The following is a 21661-nucleotide window of genomic DNA, read 5'->3' on the forward strand; positions in this document are numbered from 1 at the left end:
TTTTCTTCAACCAAGGTTCATGTTTTAGGTTATTAAAACATGAACTTATATTTAGGTTTTTTTTTCTTCATTTGCTGCTTTCTTTTGTTTTAGCGATTTTAGCTGGTCACAAAAGATCACAGGATCTACTGACTACACTGTGTGTCATAGGCTCAATATGTCAGTTTGACACATTCAGTAGATCCCGTGATCTTTTGTGGTCAAATATAATTTATTGGGGTCTAGCCTACTAGGACTATAGTAAATAATAAAAAAAGAGATAGCTATAAAATGTTGTAAAACTAATACATATTTAGCCCCTTGTTCAAATGTCAAAAACAGCTAAAATCTTTAAAACGAAAGAAAGCAGCAAATTAAAAATAACACTCATCTTTTACTTTCTCCAATAACAACCTAAAACATGAACCTTGGTTGAAAAAAAAATAAAGTTGTCCTTTAACTATCTATGGTCATAGATCTATTTAAATATGTGTGACACTTTTTCCATAATATCAAAGCCTTATAATTTAAAGTGCATTTGATTTTATTTGACGTGATGTGAAATGATTGCCTTTTTACTTAGACCATGGCTGACAATAAACGTGTTGGTTTTAGGGTGGTGTCGTGTATGTAATCAAGACTATATCAGTCCAAATATGTGTGTTCACATTGTCCAAATTAATTAATCCTTCCAGAATTCACAGTCTTCAAACTAGGTTTCCTCGGGTTGATGTTGACCGTGATTTCATTCAGACAGACAGCGTTACATTCACAGAAAAACACCCAATGATAGAACCGCAGGATTTTTTGATTAATTGTTAAACTGTAAATAATTTCTTAATGCCGATTAATCGATTAACTATTATCATCCTTAACCGTGATGTTAACCTCCAATCAGTGGAATCTACATATTTCGGGTAAAGATAATGAAAATATTATGGTAATAACTATGACGTAAAAAGGAATAAGGACATTAAGGTTCCATGGGCAACAACTGGCTGTCAGTTAGGCATAACAATCAAGCACGCTATGCTTAATTACAAAAAAAAAGAAGTAGAGACATAATTTGTCTCTAAACCTCTGGGACATGTGTGTGGCTGTGAGCAAGGGAGAGCTGTGTGTGTGTGTGTGTGTGTGTGTAGTAATAGAGAGGGATGTGGATCTCTTAATGATGTTAAGATGCGACCTAGAAGTAGAACCAAACTTAGTCAGTTTCCGGTTTGTCCGCTCTGGTGTGCGAGCTTAGATTTTCTCTGGACTGGTTAACGGGAATGGAATGGAATTAATAATAGCCTTCTACAGCGACCCATGCCGACAACATTGTGCTTACTTACTAACTGACGCCCGCTAAATCCATCTATCATATCTTTAATAATAAAGATATGATATAATAAAGAGTAATATATTAACCCGTTTAGGACGAAACCCCATTTTGGAAGTTTTAACCCATTTTCGGATCAGATTCTATAAATGTCTTCTACATCCTGACAGTTTTCTGAAAAAGCTATGTTTCTATGTCAGTGGTTCTTCAATTTTTCAAAAATAGCAGACCTACAAGCTCGTAGCGCGCCACTCGGTGGCGCGCTATGAGCTTGTAGATCTGGTATTTTTCAATAGCTAAAGCATAACATAATGTTAGGACGGAACCCCATTTTGGTGTTTTAAGCATCAGGTTATTCTTTAGCTATTGAAAAATTGCAGATCTACAAGATCTAACTAAGACGCACTCTTTTCCCAGAGCTTACTACCAAAGGGGCGTGGTTTTGATGCTATTATCAGCACAGTAGCTTTGTTTGAATGGGTCGGCATTCACTCAGTCAGAGCCAATCGGAATAAGCCAATGAAATAAAGCTGTATTAAGAAAATGAACCGGAGCAGATGATGGGTAGCCTTTGTATGTGCCTTCTGGAGACCCTGGACTACTGTAGTTATGAACTTCTCCCCCAATCTCTCTCTCTCTCAATTGATGTGAATCATTATGAATTAACTGGGAAAATGAACTCCTCAGAAATGGAATCCAACAAAGGAAAGTACGCACAACGCACATCTCTAAAGAACGTTCAGGTGCTGAACAAAAAGATACGTACAGGAGAAGGAGAACTAGTCCGCACACTGTTTAACCCATTCTGACCGGGAACCCGTTTTGGTGTTCAGCATCATGTTATGCTTTAGCTATTGAAAAATAGCAGATCTACAAGCTCATATCGCGCCACCGAGTGGCGCGATACGAGCTTGTAGGTCTGCTATTTTTGAAAAATCGAAGAACGACTGACATTTTTTAGAATCTGATCTCAGGTCAGAATGGGTTAATCAGACCAGTGTGTGTCCCGTGGAAACCTCGTATGAATCTGATCTCAGGTCAGAATGGCTTAAAGATACGTACAGGAGAAGGAGAACTAGTCCGCACACTGTTTAAAGATACGTACAGGAGAAGGAGAACTAGTCCGCACACTGTTTAAAGATACGTACAGGAGAAGGAGAACTAGTCCGCACACTGTTTCGTAGCTCCCAGCTCCCATACCTGACGAAGACCCACAAGGGGTCGAAACGTATACGTCATCCTTCTAAATAAATAAAAATGACTGTGGGAGCTACGAAAGTGTGTGGACTACTTCTCAAACATGTCAATCCATTACTAATTCAACTCCCCCTAATTATACGTAGATTTGTTGTCATACTTCTCCAGGAAATAAGTTAATGCATATAAGTGTGTAACGAGCGAGTGGCTGCAATAGATGACGTTGAGAAATGGCACCACGGTGATTCTCGCCCCATTCATATACCATCTCTTCCGGTCCAGTAGCGTGAATAGGTCTAGCTGTCGTGCTTGGTTGCTTTGATAAAATTCTAATTACAATTCTTTCAATCATTCCCAGGTGCTGATCTAACCAAGAAGGTAGCAGCGGTGACCTGGACATGAAGATTGGATAGTGACCTTTGACCTGGACATGAAGATTGGATAGTGACCTTTGACCTGGACATGAAGATTGGATAGTGACCTGTGGAGCCATTCCGTAACTACCTCCCCAAATACGCATTTGAAGTTCAGATACAACCTCACGGACCAATACATTGCCGGCCTTTTCAAACGAACCAACTCCCGATATGAACTGAACGGGTGTCTACTACGAATGCTATAAGGCTTACCGAGACTTGAGGATTAATGCCATTAATGCTGTCGGCAGCAATGGAGAAAAAGAAGTCGACGGATAATGCTGTCTCGCTGCCTCCCGAAGGGGATCTGGCCTTCATCTGCACAGAGTGCGGTGAGGGCTTCTGCCATTTCCCCAACATGCTCAAACACATGGCCAGCCACGGACCGCTGGAGTCTTTTCCGTTAGACGGTTCGTCCAATGGATTTGAAGTACCCAGAGAATATGTGCTACACGAAAACGGAATGCTGACGATCGTAGGTGGATTTGAGCCGCCACCGCACGCCCCTGGCAAGCCCGCGTTACCGCCGGCTTTGCCGACGCAGGTCCCCCCGTCTGCCATGCCAGCGTCTCCAGCTGTCCCGTCGCGATCATCATCGCCTCCGAGAGATGCCTCGAAGCCGAAGCCAACATACGCTAACTTGACTCTGAATAAAGACCACCAGGGCCACTACCGCTGCGAGGTATGTAATAAATCGTTCGGTAGCCGACGAGGTTTAAATCACCACCAGCAATATCGAAACACGGACCGCGGCTACAAGTGCACGCTGTGCTGTACTGTCTTTGGCAGCAGAGAGGACCTGAAGAAGCACCTGCAAGACCACGCACGCAAGCGCTTTCTCTGCTGCGGACAGTGCGGCAAGCGGTTCCTGAGAGCGGACGCGCTGGACGCTCACGACAGAGAGAATCACCAGTCTCTCAAGGGGCTGTCCGCTCAGGGCAGACCTCAGGTCAATCAGGAGAAAGTGCTGGGGAAAATGTATCCCTGTAAGAAGTGCGAGTTGAGTTTCTTCTGGATGTCGGATTTCCAGATACACGCGCAATACCACTGCAGAGGAAACGAACCGGGCAGGCACCACCTGGCGTCAGGAAATGATCTGACCTCTAGGAAGAAGAAGCCAGAAGAGACATTATTGCACGACAAGAACCGCAATGGCCCGAGCAGCAATGGCCCGTCGGTTGACGTGAAGGGCTCCGACAGTGGTGCCGTTAAAGGTCCCGGCGATCCGGCGGATCGCGAAGAGTCCGCCACGGCATACAGGTGCGGATTATGCGGGGATCACTTTCAAAGGTTAAGCGCTCTGAAAGACCACCATCTCACGCATCAGACCCAGGAAGAAATGGACACGTTGAATCAAGAGTCACAGACGCCGGTTAAGCGAAGGGTCAACAAAACGCCGATGATAGGCAGGAGGAAAAAACGAAGGAGTTCTCCTGGGGGGAAACTGTACGCTTGCAAACAGTGCCCTCGTGTGTTTAACCATTCCAGCAGCTTGTCTCGACACATGAGATACCACAAAGGGACCATGCACACCTGTGTGGTGTGCCGTAAAGCCTTTTCCGAGCGCTGTGCCGTCAGAAGGCACATGGCCATGAATCACAAGTCTGAGTTGGAGAAGAAACCGTGGCTGCTGAAACAGTTGCCCCCTCAAGGAAGTGTCGTACCCGATGGCGACTCGCAGGGTCAGGACGGCAACAACCGGCCCGTCTTCGAGCACGGAGAAAAGCGAAAGCGGCAGAGACGGGGGAAGCCGGCGCCGAAGGCCAGGTTGCCCTACGAGTGCAAAGAGTGCGGGAAGACGTTTGGGCTGCAGAGTGTCTACCGAAGGCACCTGCGGTATCACACGAAGCTCGAAAATTCACACAAGTGCCCCAAATGTCCAGCTCACTTCAAGACTTCCTCTGGTCTGCTGGAACACCTGAAGAACCACCACCCGAACACGGGTGACACGGACATGGGACAAGCGTCGGACACAGCCGGGGCCAGGCAGGAGGACACAGCCGGCCCCAGGCAGGAGGACACAGCCGGGGCCAGGCAGGAGGACACAGCCGGCCCCAGGCAGGAGGACACAGCTGGGGCCATGCAGGAGGACACAGCCGGGGCCAGGCAGGAGGACACAGCCGGCCCCAGGCAGGAGGACACAGCCGGGACCAGGCAGGAGGACACAGCTGGCCCCAGGCAGGAGGACACCCCAGCCGGCCCCAGGCAGGAGGACACAGCCGGGGCCAGGCAGGAGGTCACAGCCGGCCCCAGGCAGGAGGACACAGCCGGGGCCAGGGTGTCCTACGAGTGCCAAGAGTGCGGGAAGAAGTTTGGGCTTCAGAGTGTCTACCAAAGGCACCTGCAGTATCACTTGAAGTTTGCAAATTCACACAAGTGCCCCAAATGTCCAGCTCACTTAAAGACTTCCTCTGGTCTGCTGGAACACCTGAAGAACCACCACCCGAACACGGATGACACGGATATGGGACAAGCGTCGGACACTGCCGGGGCCAGGCAGGAGGACACTGCCGGGGCCAGGCAGGAGGACACTGCCGGGGCCAGGCAGGAGGACACAGCCGGGGCCAGGCAGGATGACACAGCTGGGGCCAGGCAGGAGGACACAGCCGGCCCCAGGCAGGAGGACACAGCCGGCCCCAGGCAGAAGGACACAGCCGGGGCCAGGCAGGAGGACACAGCCGGGGCCAGGCAGGAGGACACAGCTGGGGCCAGGCAGGAGGACACAGCTGGGGCCAGGCAGGAGGACACAGCCGAGGCCAGGCAGGAGGACACAGCCGAGGCCAGGCAGGAGGACACTGGCCTAGAAAAGGACAACTTGGAGAGGACGGAAAGTAACAATGTTACTACTACCAATACTGATGGTGTTGAAGGAAACGCAGCGGATGCCCACTACAAATGCACTGAATGCACACGGACGTTCTCTAGCTCGGAGTCGTTTCTTGAGCACCAGAGTACTCACGGTGGTGCTGAGAACTGTGGGTAAAAAAGATCATGTTGCTTTGTGGGTGGGTGGATTTCTTTCTTTACATTTGTAAACAATGGTGGAACAAATTGCTGTAGATGATCTTTCTTTGATCGTGCGAATCCGATTGGGACCAATCGTTAAGTGCTGCCTGGGAGAACACACACAGAACCTTTTGAGATTTGTAGAATTAAATGTTCGTTCAAGTTTGTTTTGAGAAAAGCACCAATCAAACCGGCTGTTCCTCCACCAGGTAATGTTTTGGTTTAACTTCAGTGACACAAAGACAGTTCTAAATAGTTGTCTTGCTTGAAAAAAATAATGTCTCTACTTATGTAACCATTGATCTTATTGTTGCATCTTCTTGCATACATTTACATCATGTGACTTGAATTGTTTTTATTCTTCCCAGTGGGTTATCCTTTTATCAGCCATTAAATGACGATGCCATTCAGTAGATTTGAGTGATTTCCCATTAAAACTGAAACAAAATGAATATCGTTCCTGGCATTGCAGTCGTCTCGACTTTCCACTACTGACGTTTTTTGGCACGATGTTGACTGTACATAGAAAGCCAATGTCCTGTTTTTATACTTTTCAGTTATATGAGTATTATGTCACAGCCAGGTGGGGCCCCCAATGACCCCTAGCGCCCCCTAGAGAGGTAGTTGAGATGAACCGGTACCAATTCAATGGGAAAGTAGCACAACATCCTGGGTTAAATGTCTTTGCTGCTGAATGCCACCACCTGTCTCTCCACTGTCCCTTAAACGTAAACCATAAATGCCTCAAGTAACACTTTCACAGTACTCTCAAGTCTCTTCCCGTTAGTTCGTAGCCTACCACTAGGTTTGTTAATATTCTACGAAGAGGGATTGCTTATTGACAAACGACTGCATAATGTATGGCATCTCGTCGCTGTTGACCTGAGGGAGGTAGGCTACTGGGGGGCCTGTGTAAGTGTAGTATTGATTATGGATGGACAGACGAGATTATTTTTCTCACGGTCGGCCGATACCGATCTTGTGTGTAAGGGGGAAAGAATTCTAATATTTCCAAGATCATTATTATTATTATTATGTCAAAACCCACATCAACTCAAAACTGTAAGTGTTCCTGTGTGTGTGTGTGTATTTCGCCGATACACTTGTCCAGCGTGCGTGCGTGCGTGCATACCAGTACCTACACACCCACAAACTCCACCCCCTTCCCTTCCGCCTACATTCATAGCCACCCACAAACGCTGCCTGTTTGTGTTTGTTAGTTTGAGCGCCTAGTGAAGCCAGAGGCGCCGCAGCTGAGAGTTACATCCTGGTCTGTTGCTTTGACCCAAGACTCTGTTGGCGGAACTCAGACTTACTACAAGAACATTGTCTGACCCAATAGAAACCAGTATAATAATTCACAATTATAAAAAATAATTCGTAATAATAATTAATTCATTCATACATACATTGGGAGGTGAAGCGGCGACCAGCGTCCTCACTTCCCACATTCACACACCAATGGTGGCGAGCTCAGCTCACACACCGACCGACTCATTGGAGGCAATGTAGGGTTCAGTGTCTTGCCCAAGGACACTTCGACATGTGGACAGGAGGAGGAGTCAGGATTCAAACCGGGGACCCAGGGATCACTGGACGACCTGCTCTACCTCCTGAGCCACAGCCGCTGCAAAATGAGAAATGGGAGTTACGGAGGCGGTTCTGGTGGTTTCTGGTTCAGTGGCCTTTAGTTTTGGTCCATATAAAGCGTTTAGAAGGACTTCTCCTCAGTGCTATGCTATGGGCCTGTCGACTGTAGTGCTATTTGGCAACCAGGAGGAGTGTCTCCGCCCGGTGGATGATTTTACATGTTGGCCAAAAGGTATTATTTTAGACATGAGGTGGGACTCTCAGAGTGTTCCCAGATGTTCCCATCTCCACAAAACAGCCTTTGTATTGGTGAGTAGCGAAAGTGTACTTTTTTTATCTTTTCTTCCTGAAGTTGACGGGCTGTGCAGCCTGTGTGTGATGCGTGCGCAGAGGCCCGAAAGCCGCATAGTGTCGAGGAGAAGTCCTTTTAACTACTATGGACCACAGCTAAGTAACCTTTCATGTTTGACTTTCTCCTTTTAGACTGGTTCTCCCTTTCCTCTTAAATGCATCCACCACACAGAAGCACTGATCACACTTAAATAACTACCTCTGGAAGTGGACAAGGGTGATGGGTTTGACCACATTGATAACAAGACACAACACAAATGCAGTTTATATTGATAGTTATTGGGCAAAATACCTTTCACAGAAAATGCCACTTTTTCCAGAATGAAAACTGTGTAAGACCAATTTTTTGATTGTGATGGATATGCCCTTTATGTTGCTTTGAAGTCCCTGTGCCGCCTTTCACAAAACAAATGGGACCGGTAAAAGGAAAGACAACAGCATAATGAATGGGGTAGTGTTTAGTTTAACGTTTGGGTTGTAAGAAGAAAGCGGTTTTTTAAATGTATTTATTCAGAATGCATAAACAATATTTTTTACAATATATCTGACTAACGTACACTCCTTTAGCCTGGCCAGGATGCATGTTAGATGGTCTGTGTTGGATCTAGTTCACTCCTCCTATCGTCAGTTTGATGATAGTGAGCAGCAGGCACACTAGTCATCACAGTCATGCTTTTTACAGGCAAAACATTCTTCCTAAAGTTGGTGCATGGTTTATCATGTGCTGTGCTTCAACATAGAAATTCTATAACTCAGTATATATATTGTTTTGATCACCACTAGATGGCGCATCTACATGCACCCTGACTTTTTTAAAGCAACCGAAAGTTAAGTCACCACTCCAAAATGGTGGAAGCACTTAGGTTACTATGGGACTTAATGGGATTCGTCTCTTTGGCTTCAATCAGGACCCACTACTGTAAGACATCTATCTCGGATCTCCCCATTGGTTTATACTATGCTGTGGTTCTATCAGACAGGACATCCCATTCCCTAGCCGAACACAGCTGGACTAATTGTGGCTTATATGATCCCTGTCAGTCAAAGCTATGATGTGCAATTAGGCACACTCTTAAGGATGCATGGGTCATCCACCTTTAAAGATCATCTTTGAAGATTTATTTTGGGTCATTTCTGCTTCATTCCGATGAGACAGAAACGGAGAAGCAAGCTTTTGCGGCTGCATAGCGAAAGCTTCACGGAAGGACTTCGACTTCGGTAGGCCAATCAGAGGCAATGTAAACGTTTTGTTTTCTCATGCCAGTAAAGCTCATTTGCTCATTCATTTTGTTTGCAGTTAGTTGTGCAATGCTATCAACTGCTGTAACTCAACTCTTGGTGTATGTCTCCTAAGAAAGGCATGGATTGTGGTCTTAGTGTGCAAACCAATCTTGTAGAGTTTCCAGCAGCAAGATGGCGGAATCTCTGGTGACTTCAGCGCTGAGTGGTAGATGCAAAAGGCTTTATGAAAGTTGGAAGTGGCCTCAACCAGGTTCAACCTGACAAGAGTACCAAATTCGAGTGATTTCCTGTATCCATGTGACATGTGGCGGCGGTGGATCAGCGGTAGAGTGGCTGGATAGTAACCGCAAAGGTTGCCAGTTCGAACACGGAGTTTGTGTCGAAGTGTCCTTGAGCAAGACACTGAACCCCAAATTGCTCCTGATGTGCTGGTTGGTGCCTTGCATGGTTTCCGCCGCCATCAGTGTATGAATGGGTGAATTGATGCACAATCTATGACAAAGCAAGGCGCTATATAAATGCACCATTTACCATTTTACAGGTGGGCATCTCCAAAAGTAGGTCTTCATTCCAATTGTGGTGAAGTATATAGGATTGGCTATCTTGGTATTTTACCTTGAAGTAATTTACAATGCAAATGTGTCTGGGTGATACAGACAGTTACATGTTGATCCCAACTCCCAAATGATCTAATCCTAATGCAATGGTGGTGTTTATTGCCTATATTCTTGTCTGCTTGAATCAAAGCCAACCTAAACCTCAAATAATCTCACCCACTTTACAACTGCAATCCAAAAAGACCAGTGCTTCTACGTTCAACTTTCTACTCTTGTAGCTGATTTGGTTCTTTTGTAAAATGCTGATGAAGCCATCTTCAGCCTTCAAATGGTTCAATGTGTTGAACCACAACCATTCACTGTTATCCTGTGTGAACGTTTTAACTAATGATGCGTCAGTAACAACCCATTTACCTTCCATGAGGAATGATGAAACCACCTTCAGCTAGCTGCTATGCTAGTGGAGAGATAGTTGCCCGGTCGTGGCTAGATGGAACCTGACTTCAGTCAATGCTGACATCATTCTCTCAAACACCCTTTCCAGGTCCATACTCTAAAGTTTAGTTTAGAGTCTAAACTTAACTAAACTTTGAATCAACCATACCAAACAACCTTTCAAGATTGAGCCTCAGCCACATCTACGCTACCCTTAGCTCTGGTTAAGAACGAGAAGTCCTTATAGCTACACTACCCTGTGCCCCGTTTGTCAACATAAGTGAACAACAGATTGTACAGTATGTAAATCAAATGTCCGGTCCAATCACAACCTGAACTCTCTTAGCCACTAAAGACTAAAGATTTTTACCCCCAACCCTAACTGCATAGAGGTCAGGCGACTTATCCCTTATGCTAACGTATGCTAGCTCGTATGCTAGGCTAACAAGCGTGCAATGACATGTGATGTCACTATTCGGGTACTGTCAAGAAGTTCTGATCTTGTGATTGAAGGATCATTCATTCTGATGATTCGACATGGGAGGGTAGACAAAGGGTTAAATGAAACCCAAGCTAGGTGTGGCCTGCATCAAATGTTCTCTGCCCTCTATGCACTGTCCTACCGTCCTGATCTAGTGGAAACATAACCTCTCTGCACGATATATCGGAACACCTTTGTTATGAATGTTTTATGAATGTTTGCATAAGGTAGCATTAAGGACAAAACAGACCGTGTCAACTGACCACACCCACAAAGACTGACAGTGATTTAATTCCAACTGCATCGACGGGTCGCCTCCAGTTTTGCACAACAAAGTGATTACTTCTTCCGGTGAAGAATGCTTTCAGCCCCATTCTCCTACTCCACGTATGACATTTGACCAACTACAGGTGACGACCACGAAGCGGCAATTCACCTTGTGAATCGGTCTCCCGACCTGTTCTGCGCGATTCAACCACATCGCCACTGTTTCAAGTGGACGCTTGGAGTATTTCAAGCTTGGCACCCGGGAGCTGACTAGTGTTTACTAATCTCTGCCCAGATCTGTTGGAACAATTGGTAATTTTCCTCGATTGAGCATCTCAGTGGAAAATTAGGGTGTGACAGAAGGGTCTTGAATTGCACCCATAGCCCGGATTTTCCTAAAAGTATGTGGATTCGAACCGGCAACCTTTGGGATCATCCACCTGTCACTGTGCCTCAACTGCTGTTTAATTCAACTGTACCTTCAATTTAGGTCTCAGGACATTTACCTGTGTATTGTAGAGCGGAGAGACCCATGAGCAAGCATTAAGGAGACGGAGGTAAGAGGAAAACTAAAGAAGAAAGTCTAGGCTCTTGGGTGGGTGGCCATCTGTCTCGACCACGTTGGGAAGGAAAGAGAGAGAGAGAGAGATCCTTAAGAGCTGTAACATGTCTCTTCAGAAAGTCACTGCTGCTTTGAGTGCAATAAAGGCCTTTACACACATGGGCAATTTTAGGTATGTCAGTTACACAGGAATTTAGCTGTGCTCAAGTACATCCCATCCCCACCCCCCACCCACCCCCCGACATTCCACCTGTACATATGATCATGTCAGACCACAATAACCAATCTAAATTGTCCTTTTTTAAAATTTTCTTCATGTTTTGTTTTTTCCTTTTCTCCAAATGTGTCATTATGACATTTCCCAATTCCCAGTTTATCTTGAGAAAGATTAAACCTTTATCTTTTAATGAATTCAATGCTGAGGGCTTCCAGTGTACATGCATGCTGGCATTCTTTTTCTTTTTGATACCCAGTGTAATCACTATCCCTCTCTGCTGACCCCTCCTGGTTGGTCTTGGGTAGGATGTAGGTGGACAACCAAGTCTCCTCCGATACGTGAGACATCTCCAGCCACTGTTTTCCCCCCACCTGACAGCAGTTTCGCTGGGATAACGCATTTCTTGGGATGGGATGACCATTGAGGGAAAGGTTTCAGCTTCACCCAGCTGATGGCTGCTCAGATGGTCATGATGGGCGCTCAGCGGAAAGCTGTGAAGGGTTAAGTGTCTTGCTCAAGGACACTTGACAAGAATCGGCAGACAGGGAGGAGAACCGGTGACCTGATCGCCATGCGGCTTCTCCTACCCACCAAGCCACGCCCCCCAACCCCAGATCACCCTCCTACCCACCAAGCCACGCCCACCTCAAATCACCCTACCCACCAAGCCACGCCCCCACCCCAGATCACCCCCTCCTACCCACCAAGCCACGCCCCCCGTCCCAGATCACGCTCCTACCCACCAAGCCACGCCTGCCTCAGATCACCCTCCCTGATTGGCTGCTCATCCACGAACACAGCCTATTGGTCGTTGGGGTGCCTGATGCACCGTTTGAGGGTTCGAATCCCAGTCTCCACTGCAGTGGCGGCCAGGAACTTTCTTTCAGACTCCCGTTGAAAGAATAACGATAACTACCGTTTCCTGTTTCCTGTGCGTTGGCAACCAAAGGGTGCAAATTGCTCTTTTTGTGGGTATTCTTTCCTAGTTTCCTCTCCAATTTCTGCAGTGGGTGGGGTTGGGTGGTCGCTGCCAACCCTGTGCTCAGCTGGGCAGGGGGAGGTGTCAACCGTCTCTTCCTCTGATGTACACAGAGTTTCCCTCATTGTGCACTCGGCACATCGCAGTTTCATTTTTTCTGCTGTTACAGTTGTAAAGAATGACAAATAAAGCAATCTTGAATCTTGACCAGGCACCTCCCTCCCTCCACCAACCAGCAGGAGTCGCCAGTGCAAGAACAATGCACACTGCTGCCTTAGTAACATTCGAGATTTGCGTGAGAAGAAGCCAAACCACATCTATCACTAAGTCAGTGAGAAATGAATGCTCTTGAAAACCAATCCGGGTCACTGTACCAATTTAACATCCGAAAGGTTCTAACTAACCCTCCCCCCCCCCCCCCCCCCCCTCAAAGGAAATCCCTCCCCCTTGAGAACAGTAGCTTTTGGGCTTCAGGCAGGGCTACTCTGCCACACCTTGTCACCTGCAAATTGTCAAAGTTCACTGAGTTCACAGTGGAGGTCAAAGTGCTTTTTCCTCTACCAGCTCAAAGGCACCCGTAGTTACAGCAGAGACTGATACAGTATGTAGGAAAAAGCAAAGGCAGTGCTGGCTGTGGAAGTATGCACACTTCTGCACGTGTGTTCACTCGACGTGCACAATGGGTCGGTCCGTCCTGCATTACGTTGCATTTTGCCCAATCTGGCCTGGCCTGAACCACTTGTCTGCGCCAGTGGTTCTCAAAGTGGGGTTCGGGGACCCTCAGGGTTCCAAATGGGACCCTTACGGGTTTTGCAACTCTTGAGAGTGTATGAGGGGGAACCAATTGTATGAGGGGGAACCATTTGGTTCGGTGGGGGTCCTTGAAATGAAAAGGTTTTGAGAACCAGTAGTGCTCAATACCAACCGAACAGCCCCCAGCTCCTCCACCCATGCTCGGAACAGAAGGAGTCGACAAATCAAGTTTGTTTGCATTGTTGACTTGTAGAGCCCTCGACCCTCATGAGGGGGGCAGTGTCTAACCACTGAATCATTGACGCTTTCCCCACAGCTGCTCTCTTTCTGTTTGTGGATCACAAAGTGAAGTCTGGAGAAAAGAAAATCAATATGAATTTCGATTAAAAACTTTTTTGAACTTGATTAAAAACTTCTCTCGTGTTCCAACATCAAAGGACCTATCGCACAAATAGCCTTGAGCTGAGTTTACCAAATGCATCAAATGCATTAAGGAATACAATTCAGTAAAAAGTTGAGCAACGAACTAAGTCCTTTTCCCCCAGCCCTTCGAACAAAGTAATGATATACTTTATGTGATATTTTGAATGATATTTTGAATGTACCATATTCTTTTCCCTTTGAAATTGGTGCAGCATTCAGCAGAACCGCAGCGTCCCTATCAGGCAGCACATCAGAGCAGTGGAGAAAAAAAGGGCACCATCTTGTATCTGCCGCGTGCTTCTTGCTTCCTCCATGGTCTTGTTGCTCCCAAAATGGTGGATCAGCAGCAGGCACGCAGGCAGCCAGAACATTAACCCTTTACAACCACTTTGGTGTCCACGTACGTGCGCAGCACTGTCACAACAAGAGCGGGGCTGCAGTGAACAGACTTATCTCATACCTTAGTTACCAACCCCAGCACCCCCTCAAATATCCATTAAAATGAGATGTTACAGAGACAGAGCGACCTGGCTGACTGACACTGACTGCAGGGACTGACTGACTGACTGAGGCTCTCCTTTCTTCTCCGGCAGCCATTGCACCCGACCTGCCGGCAGCAGCAGTCGTCCTGCAGTAGCCACAGGCCGCCACCAGGGCACCAGACCAGAGACTGCCTCCTTGGCTGGCTCCCCGGATGATGCTTGCTCCAGTCCAGTGAGTCCAGACCAGGATCCGGTGGCCATGAGAAAGCTGCCGTGCTGCGTCGCGTTGCGTGTTTTTGTTTGTTGACTGACTGACAGCCATAGAACGTCGTGGAAGGAGGAGGAGGGGCGGGTTCTGCCGAGCCGACGTCCTAGCTACCTTGTTATTGGTTATATCGGCGCAGTTGTGTAACACTAACGCGCAGACGGAATTAGTACGGGGCACGTTGGTTGGTAAAGAAATAGAAAGAAAAAAAACAAGAAAAGAAAAAATCCTCCAAAAGAATTCAGAGACCTTTTGTTTTCCCTTTTATTTTGAAAGAGAGGAACATATTAAATAAGAACAACACGTTTGGCTGGTAAGCCATACATAGTAACGGATACAATACAACACAATTAAACCACGCAAGGAACCAACCACGGAAGGAACAATCTTTTATCTGGTAAGAAGAGGAGGGTATCTATATACTGTGTAGCCACTAGCCGGAGCCATTAGTAGTTGTGCTAGCTGGCTAGCCAAGCTACATGCTAGCCTACTTATACACATGTAGCTACATGCTAGCTAGTACTAGACACTGTTAAATTGTGTCCACAATCGGCAGCAAAACGCGCCACATCGTGTCAGATTAGCGCGCTGTGGTGCTGGTGGCGGTGTACCATCTAACGGCGGAACCGTTGTCTGATAGCACCGGGATTACCCGTTATGCATTACTACTAGTATTATTATTGTTGTCCCTTTTGAGACCAACAACCTTCTGGCTAACGGTAGCTATAGGCTGGCTAACGAGCAAAGCATTAGTTACAGATGTCATTGTTGTTGTGCATGGGATTAATGTGTGTGTTTAAATTCAGTTGACAGTGAAACTAATATGGAGTTGTTTCATTGGTTTCTCGTGTTTTATTCATTTGTTTTACATGCGATACACAATGTGTCTTTATTAAGTGTTAACAGGCGAGGTGTGATGGTTTATATGTTTATTATATCGGTATTTTCTTTTCTTCTCCTAACTGACTGTTTTCTCACTTGCTTCGTGTCGTGTGTGATTGTCATTTAAACCATTAGGATAATACTAAAGTACTCTTATTAGAAATGGATAAAACAATGAATAGTAGACATTTAAATAAATAACTGTCATAAAATAGAGGGAAGGCATACATCGTTTTGCATCATGACAAGATGAGAGTGAACACTTTTTGTTGTAGCCTAATGTTTAATTAATCACACGAGGTACAACTAAGACTTATACTAATATAATAAATGAGTAATATCATATCAGTGTTGTGTAGTGGTTTGGGTGTCGTGAAAGTAAAATGGCTTTTTGAGAGGAGGAGATCAAAGTTTATTTAATTCACAAGGATTGATTTAACCTTTTATTGAGACCTTTCCTGGAGAGACATGGTTTGGACAACAGCATTCTGTCAACGACATAGTTACAGACGGATGTTTCATTTATTACTGTTTACATTTTAGGCATTTATCCAGAGCGAATTATAGTAAACAAGGTGAACAACACAATGCAGAAACAGTGTAGTGTCTCAGTAAACTATAGGATCATAGAATGCAGAGAGACAGTAAACTATAGGATCATAGAATGCAGAGAGACAGTGTAGTGTCTCAGTAAACTATAGGATCATAGAATGCAGAGAGACAGTAAACTATAGGATCATAGAATGCAGAGAGACAGTAAACTATAGGATCACAGAATGCAGAGAGACAGTAAACTATAGGATCATAGAATGCAGAGAGACAGTAAACTATAGGATCATAGAATGCAGAGAGACAGTAAACTATAGGATCATAGAATGCAGAGAGACAGTAAACTATAGGATCATAGAATGCAGAGAGACAGTAAACTATAGGATCATAGAATGCAGAGAGACAGTAAACTATAGGATCATAGAATGCAGAGAGACAGTGTAGTGTCTCAGTAAACTATAGGATCATAGAATGCAGAGAGACAGTGTAGTGTCTCAGTAAACTATAGGATCATAGAATGCAGAGAGACAGTAAACTATAGGATCATAGAATGCAGAGAGACAGTGTAGTCTCTCAGTAAACTATAGGATCATAGAATGCAGAGAGACAGTGTAGTGTCTCAGTAAACTATAGGATCATAGAATGCAGAGAGACAGTAAACTATAGGATCATAGAATGCAGAGAGACAGTAAACTATAGGATCATAGAATGCAGAGAGACAGTAAACTATAGGATCATAGAATGCAGAGAGACAGTGTAGCGTACAGTAAACTATAGGATCATAGAATGCAGAGAGACAGTAAACTATAGGATCATAGAATGCAGAGAGACAGTAAACTATAGGATCATAGAATGCAGAGAGACAGTAAACTATAGGATCATAGAATGCAGAGAGACAGTGTAGCGTCTCAGTAAACTATAGGATCATCAAAGGGACATTAGACATTTGGCTTCGTACCCGAGCTAGTGAAAGTGGCACATCACAAGTTCACAACGCACTGCGAGCTTGTAGATTGACTATTTTTATTTGTGGCATTTCCTAGATTTGTTTTTTTTAAAGCGTTAGGAACCACTTTGCAACTGTGTGTGTGTGTGTGTGTGTGTGTGCGCACATAATGTGATTTTTTACTGGAGTTATGACCCATTCATATTAGTCTGTGGCCCACATTTGGGGGAAATGGTGGTCTAAAGAGTATCGTATCCAAAACTAAATCCTCATCGGAACTATTCAACGTATAGGATGCCAGGTGAACAAGAAACGAACCTGGCATCTGTCTAAAATGAAATAACATGCTATAGTTCCATTTTATATAGATAGTAGATCAATATCAAGTTCAAAGTGTAAGAAAGTGCTAACAAAATGAAAACTGCTAAGTTTCAAGTGAAAACTTCCTGCTTTTGCAAAATATGTGCTGACTAACATTTGACTAACACAAGAGGAATCACTATAACTGGACAGCTTTAGTCCAGTTACCCTGGGTAAACATAGTACCTTTCCTTTCCTTAGTCCAGTTACCCTGGGTAAACATAGTACCTTTTCTTTCCTTTTCCTCTTTGCGCCTAACGTTAAGAACACAGGTTTTAGCATTTGTAAATAAACCATTGGCCGCTGCAGCTGCTGGGGCAGGTGAAGTTAACCCCTATAGGTTAAACCTGCTAAAAGTGAAACCTGAGTGTATTTTAAGTTCTAATAATAATAATAAAACTTTCATGACATGAAATGCAGCTCAAAGTGCTTTACAGAGCAATGGAGAAAGAAAGAAAAGAAAAGCATAAAAAAAATAATAGCAGTAATGCAATACAGTGAGGACATGAATAACAAAACAATTAAAAGATCAATTAAAAGCAAGAGTGTAGAAGTGGGTCTTGAGCTGTGCTTTAAAAATGTCCACAGAGGCTGCCTGTCGAAGGTACAGTGGGAGTTTGTTCCACGCTGTCGGCCTGTAGAAGCAAAAACCTGCTTCACCACATTGTTTTTAGGCAAAGCCAGGGACCCCCCCAGAAGCAAAGTTTGAGTTAAAAACGTTGGCTGTGAAAGAATATATATATTTAAGATTTGCCCACGTTTTTACGATTTTTCAAAAATAGCAGATATACAAGATCATAGCGCGGCACTTAGTGGCACGCTATGAGCTTGTATATCTGCTATTTTTCAACAGCTAAAGTATAAAATAATGGTTAAAAGTGTTCTTTATTGGAGTTTCCTTTGGCTACGACTGTTGTTAAAACATCGTTCTTCTGGTGTATTGACAAATGTAATTGACTTCATAGCTGTGCTCTTCATTCATTTATATAATATTAATGTAATTGACTGTAATAGCTGTGCTCTTTAGTAAAAATGCATTTTGTCCATTGTCTCTTGCAGGCTGACAGGATTGACAGTCATTCAACATATCAAAGTTTGGATTAAAGCGAAAGCTTGTTGACAATAAGGTAAAACATTATTATTTGTGTGTGTGTGTGTGTGTGTGTGTGTGTGTGTGTGTGTGTGTGTGTGTGTGTGTGTGTGTGTGTGTGTTGTACTTGTCTTATTATGCATGACTTTTCACAATAGGCAGTTATGATTGGGTCGTGAATTAAATTGATGAATGGATGTGGACTGAATTGTTAACAGGCGTTTGCCCAACATTTGGATAAGTTAAGACTTGTATTGATCCCATGACCGTGAGGAATTAAATTATAATGTAGCCCAGCCACACCTTTTTTTAACTTTAGAGTTAACTTTCAAAATGACAAACTCAACAAGATCTACTTACTTACAAAAAAAAAAAAATTGCTGAAAATAGTTAAACAATAAACAATGTACCTCAGGGGGCTATAAGACAAACACATTGAAATGGGAAATCTAGGGTTTTCTTTATAACCTTGTAATAAACGTTTGTGATACAATACTTGAACACAAAGTACTGCATTGAGGGTTTCAGCTGACAGACCCTTTTTTTATGTCAATCAATCAAGTCACCTTTACTACAAGTGTTTTACACTGGGGGCGGCGGCGGTGGTTCAGCGGTAGAGTGGCCGGATGGTAACCGTACAAGGTTGCCAGTTCGAACCCTAGTGGGCTCCCCCAGAGTTAGTGTCGAAGTGTCCTTGAGCAAGACACTGAACCCCTGATTGCAGTTTCCGCTGCCATCGGTGTATGAATGCATGGGTGAATGTAATGCACAATCTATGTAAAGCGCCTTGGATAAAGGCGCTATATAAATACACCATTTAACATTACATGTCATGTCATGTGGTCTACCTGCACAGCCTTTGTGATTACTGGTTGATCACCATCTACCTTTTGGGCAGCCCTGATGTAACGGGACCGTACCTATGTTCCCTCAGCACTATGTTCCCTCGGGTCCGCGTCAATATGCCGACGGTCCGATCGACAACCTACCTCAAACCCTCACCCTAACCCTAACCTCCCCCGGGGCAGACACCTAAACCTAACCACCCACCCTCTCCCGACCCCCAGCGCACCTCGGACCAATGCTCCTTCTGAGGGAACATAGGGCTGAGGGAACATAGGTATGACCCCGATGTTGTACCAAAAATAGCCGATCTACAAGCTCACAGCGTGTTAGAGATGCAACCGTTACCTGCCGTGAGACCTTATTTGGTATATTATGGAGGTTTTTTTTAATAAATGAATGAATTAACCCATTTTGGGCGGGAACCCCTTTTGGTGTTAGCATTATGTTATGCTTTAGCTATTGAAAAATAGCAGATCTACAAGCTCATAGCGCGCCACCGAGTGGCGCGCTACGAGCTTGTAGGTCTGCTATTTTTGAAAAATCGAAGAACCACTGACATAGAAACATAGCTTTTTCAGAAAACAAAAAAGACATTTTTAGAATCTGATCTCGGGTCAGAATGAATGAATTGTAATGTGAAATTGGGCCATTGTCTCTGCAGGCTGGCAGAGGAGGGGACGGACGAAGACATTCAACCATCTGGACTGAAGACACAAAGGTACGAGTGGGTTGTGTTTGTCCTCCATCTTATTTGGTTTTGCTGTGGTTGTTAATTAGGGCTGTCACAATTACAAATTTACAATTTACAATTTAGGCATTTAGCAGACACTCTTAAATCCAGAGCGACTTACATTAAGCAAGAACAAAAAAGAATGGGAGTACATCACATGAAAAGCATTTATCATGAAACATGCGTAAACTAAGAAAGTAACAGTGGAATATCTATATAATGAAACTATACACATTTTACTATACTATGCTATACATTATGTACTATGACGTGCTATGACTACATACAATGCAATTATAGTGCTGTCTACATGGCATGCTATAAGTCTGTATCAAATGCTATCTAAGTCTACAGAAATGCTATCTAAGGGGGTAGGGTTAGTGCTATGGGCCATGATGGAGTCTGAAAAGGTGGGTTTTCAGACTAAGGCGGAATATAGGGAGTGATGCTGCAGTTCTGACTGCAATGGGAAGTGCATTCCACAGTTTTGGAGCCAGAAGGGAGAAGAGTTTGGGACGTGTGGAGTGTTGTCCCGGTGTTTTTAGTGAGGGTACTTCCAGCTTCCCTGCGTTGGCTGATCTGAGTGCGCGGGAGGGTTTGTAGGGTTCAATCATACTTGCAAGATATTGGGGAGCCATACCTTTGGTTGCTTTGAATGCCAGCAATTGAACCCATTTTGACCTGTGAACGATTCTACAAATGTCTTCTAAAACATTTTCATGTCGGGCACGGTGGCACAGTTGGTAGTGCTGTCGCCTCACAGCTAGAAGGTCCTGGGTTCGATTCCCGCTCGTGACGCTGTGGGTGCTGGCGGCGTGTTTCCTCCTCCGCGTCATCAGTGCCCATATCCGAGGCGGGGTTGGCGAAAGGGCCTTTCTGTGTGGAGTTTGCATGTTCTCCCCGTGTCCCCTGGCCAGCCGGGGCGCCTGATGGAGGGGAAAGGAACTGGATGGACTAACGTGTTCCTTCCACACGCTACGTCCAACCAGGGAAACTCCCCCCTGTCAGGTGTAAAGGAGCAACTTGGACACTCAGGCATGAAGGAAGCATGAGTTCAAGTCCGTTGCTCTCCCCTTGTCCCCCATATATGGGGACTAGGTTGGTCTCCTCTTGTCCCCCATATATGGGGACTAGGTTGGTGGAGGGTGTGTAGAGCCCAGGATCACATTAGATGATTGACACAGGGGTGAAAATGGGTTACAAAATCGTGGGATAAAAAAAAATATAAAAAAAAAACCTTTTCATATCAGGGACCCCCAAGATTATATGTAATTGGCCGCCGACCCCCATCTGAAAATATGTTGTTCCAGGGACCACCCAGAAGCAAAGATTTGAGTTAAAAACTTTGGCTGTGAAAGAATATAGGCCTATATTCAAAGATGTGCGCCACATTTTCACGTTTTTTTCTAAAATAGCAGACCTACAAGCTCGTAGCGCGGCACTCGGTGCCACACTATGAGCTTGTAGATCTGCTATTATTTCAATGGCTAAAGTATAACGATGCTTAAAACACCAAAAGGAGCGGTGTTGTCTTTGGCTGCAAATCTATTTTAGTTTTAGTCTCTTGAATAGTTTATACTTTTAGTCACATTTTAGTCACCTGGGCTTTTGGTTATCTGCTAGAGTCAGCAGGAACTAAGGCACGCTGCTGACATGACAAGTTTTATATAACGCCAAAGTCTGACGTAATTCACACGTCCGTCCTACCTGACTCACGTTTTTCTCCCCCCTCAGC

General features: G+C 44.9%; 2 protein-coding genes across 5 annotated transcripts in view; both read left to right on the forward strand.

Annotated features, from left to right (window-relative positions):
- Nucleotides 1-3142: 3142 nt before the first annotated feature.
- On the forward strand, nt 3143-6318 carry LOC308318304 (uncharacterized protein; the record flags this gene model as incomplete). The annotated part of the gene is made up of 1 exon (XM_080767801.1): nt 3143-6318. The coding sequence occupies one exon, from the start codon at nt 3143-3145 to the stop codon at nt 5894-5896; it is 2754 nt and encodes a 917-aa protein (XP_080623927.1). The 3' UTR covers nt 5897-6318.
- Nucleotides 6319-14599: 8281 nt separating this feature from the next.
- The window catches only part of znf1035 (zinc finger protein 1035), a 30594-nt gene continuing 23532 nt past the window's right edge, over nt 14600-21661 (forward strand). For all 4 annotated transcript variants that reach the window (XR_013964406.1, XR_013964407.1, XR_013964408.1 and 1 more), the window contains exons 1-3: nt 14600-14920; nt 18320-18387; nt 19858-19914. The gene's annotated coding sequence lies outside the window, so the exon portion shown is untranslated. The remainder of the gene's footprint in view (nt 14921-18319; nt 18388-19857; nt 19915-21661) is intronic.

Source organism: Protomyctophum bolini (genome assembly GCF_963924005.1).
Source record: "Protomyctophum bolini genome assembly, chromosome: 7".
NCBI lineage: Eukaryota > Metazoa > Chordata > Actinopteri > Myctophiformes > Myctophidae > Protomyctophum > Protomyctophum bolini.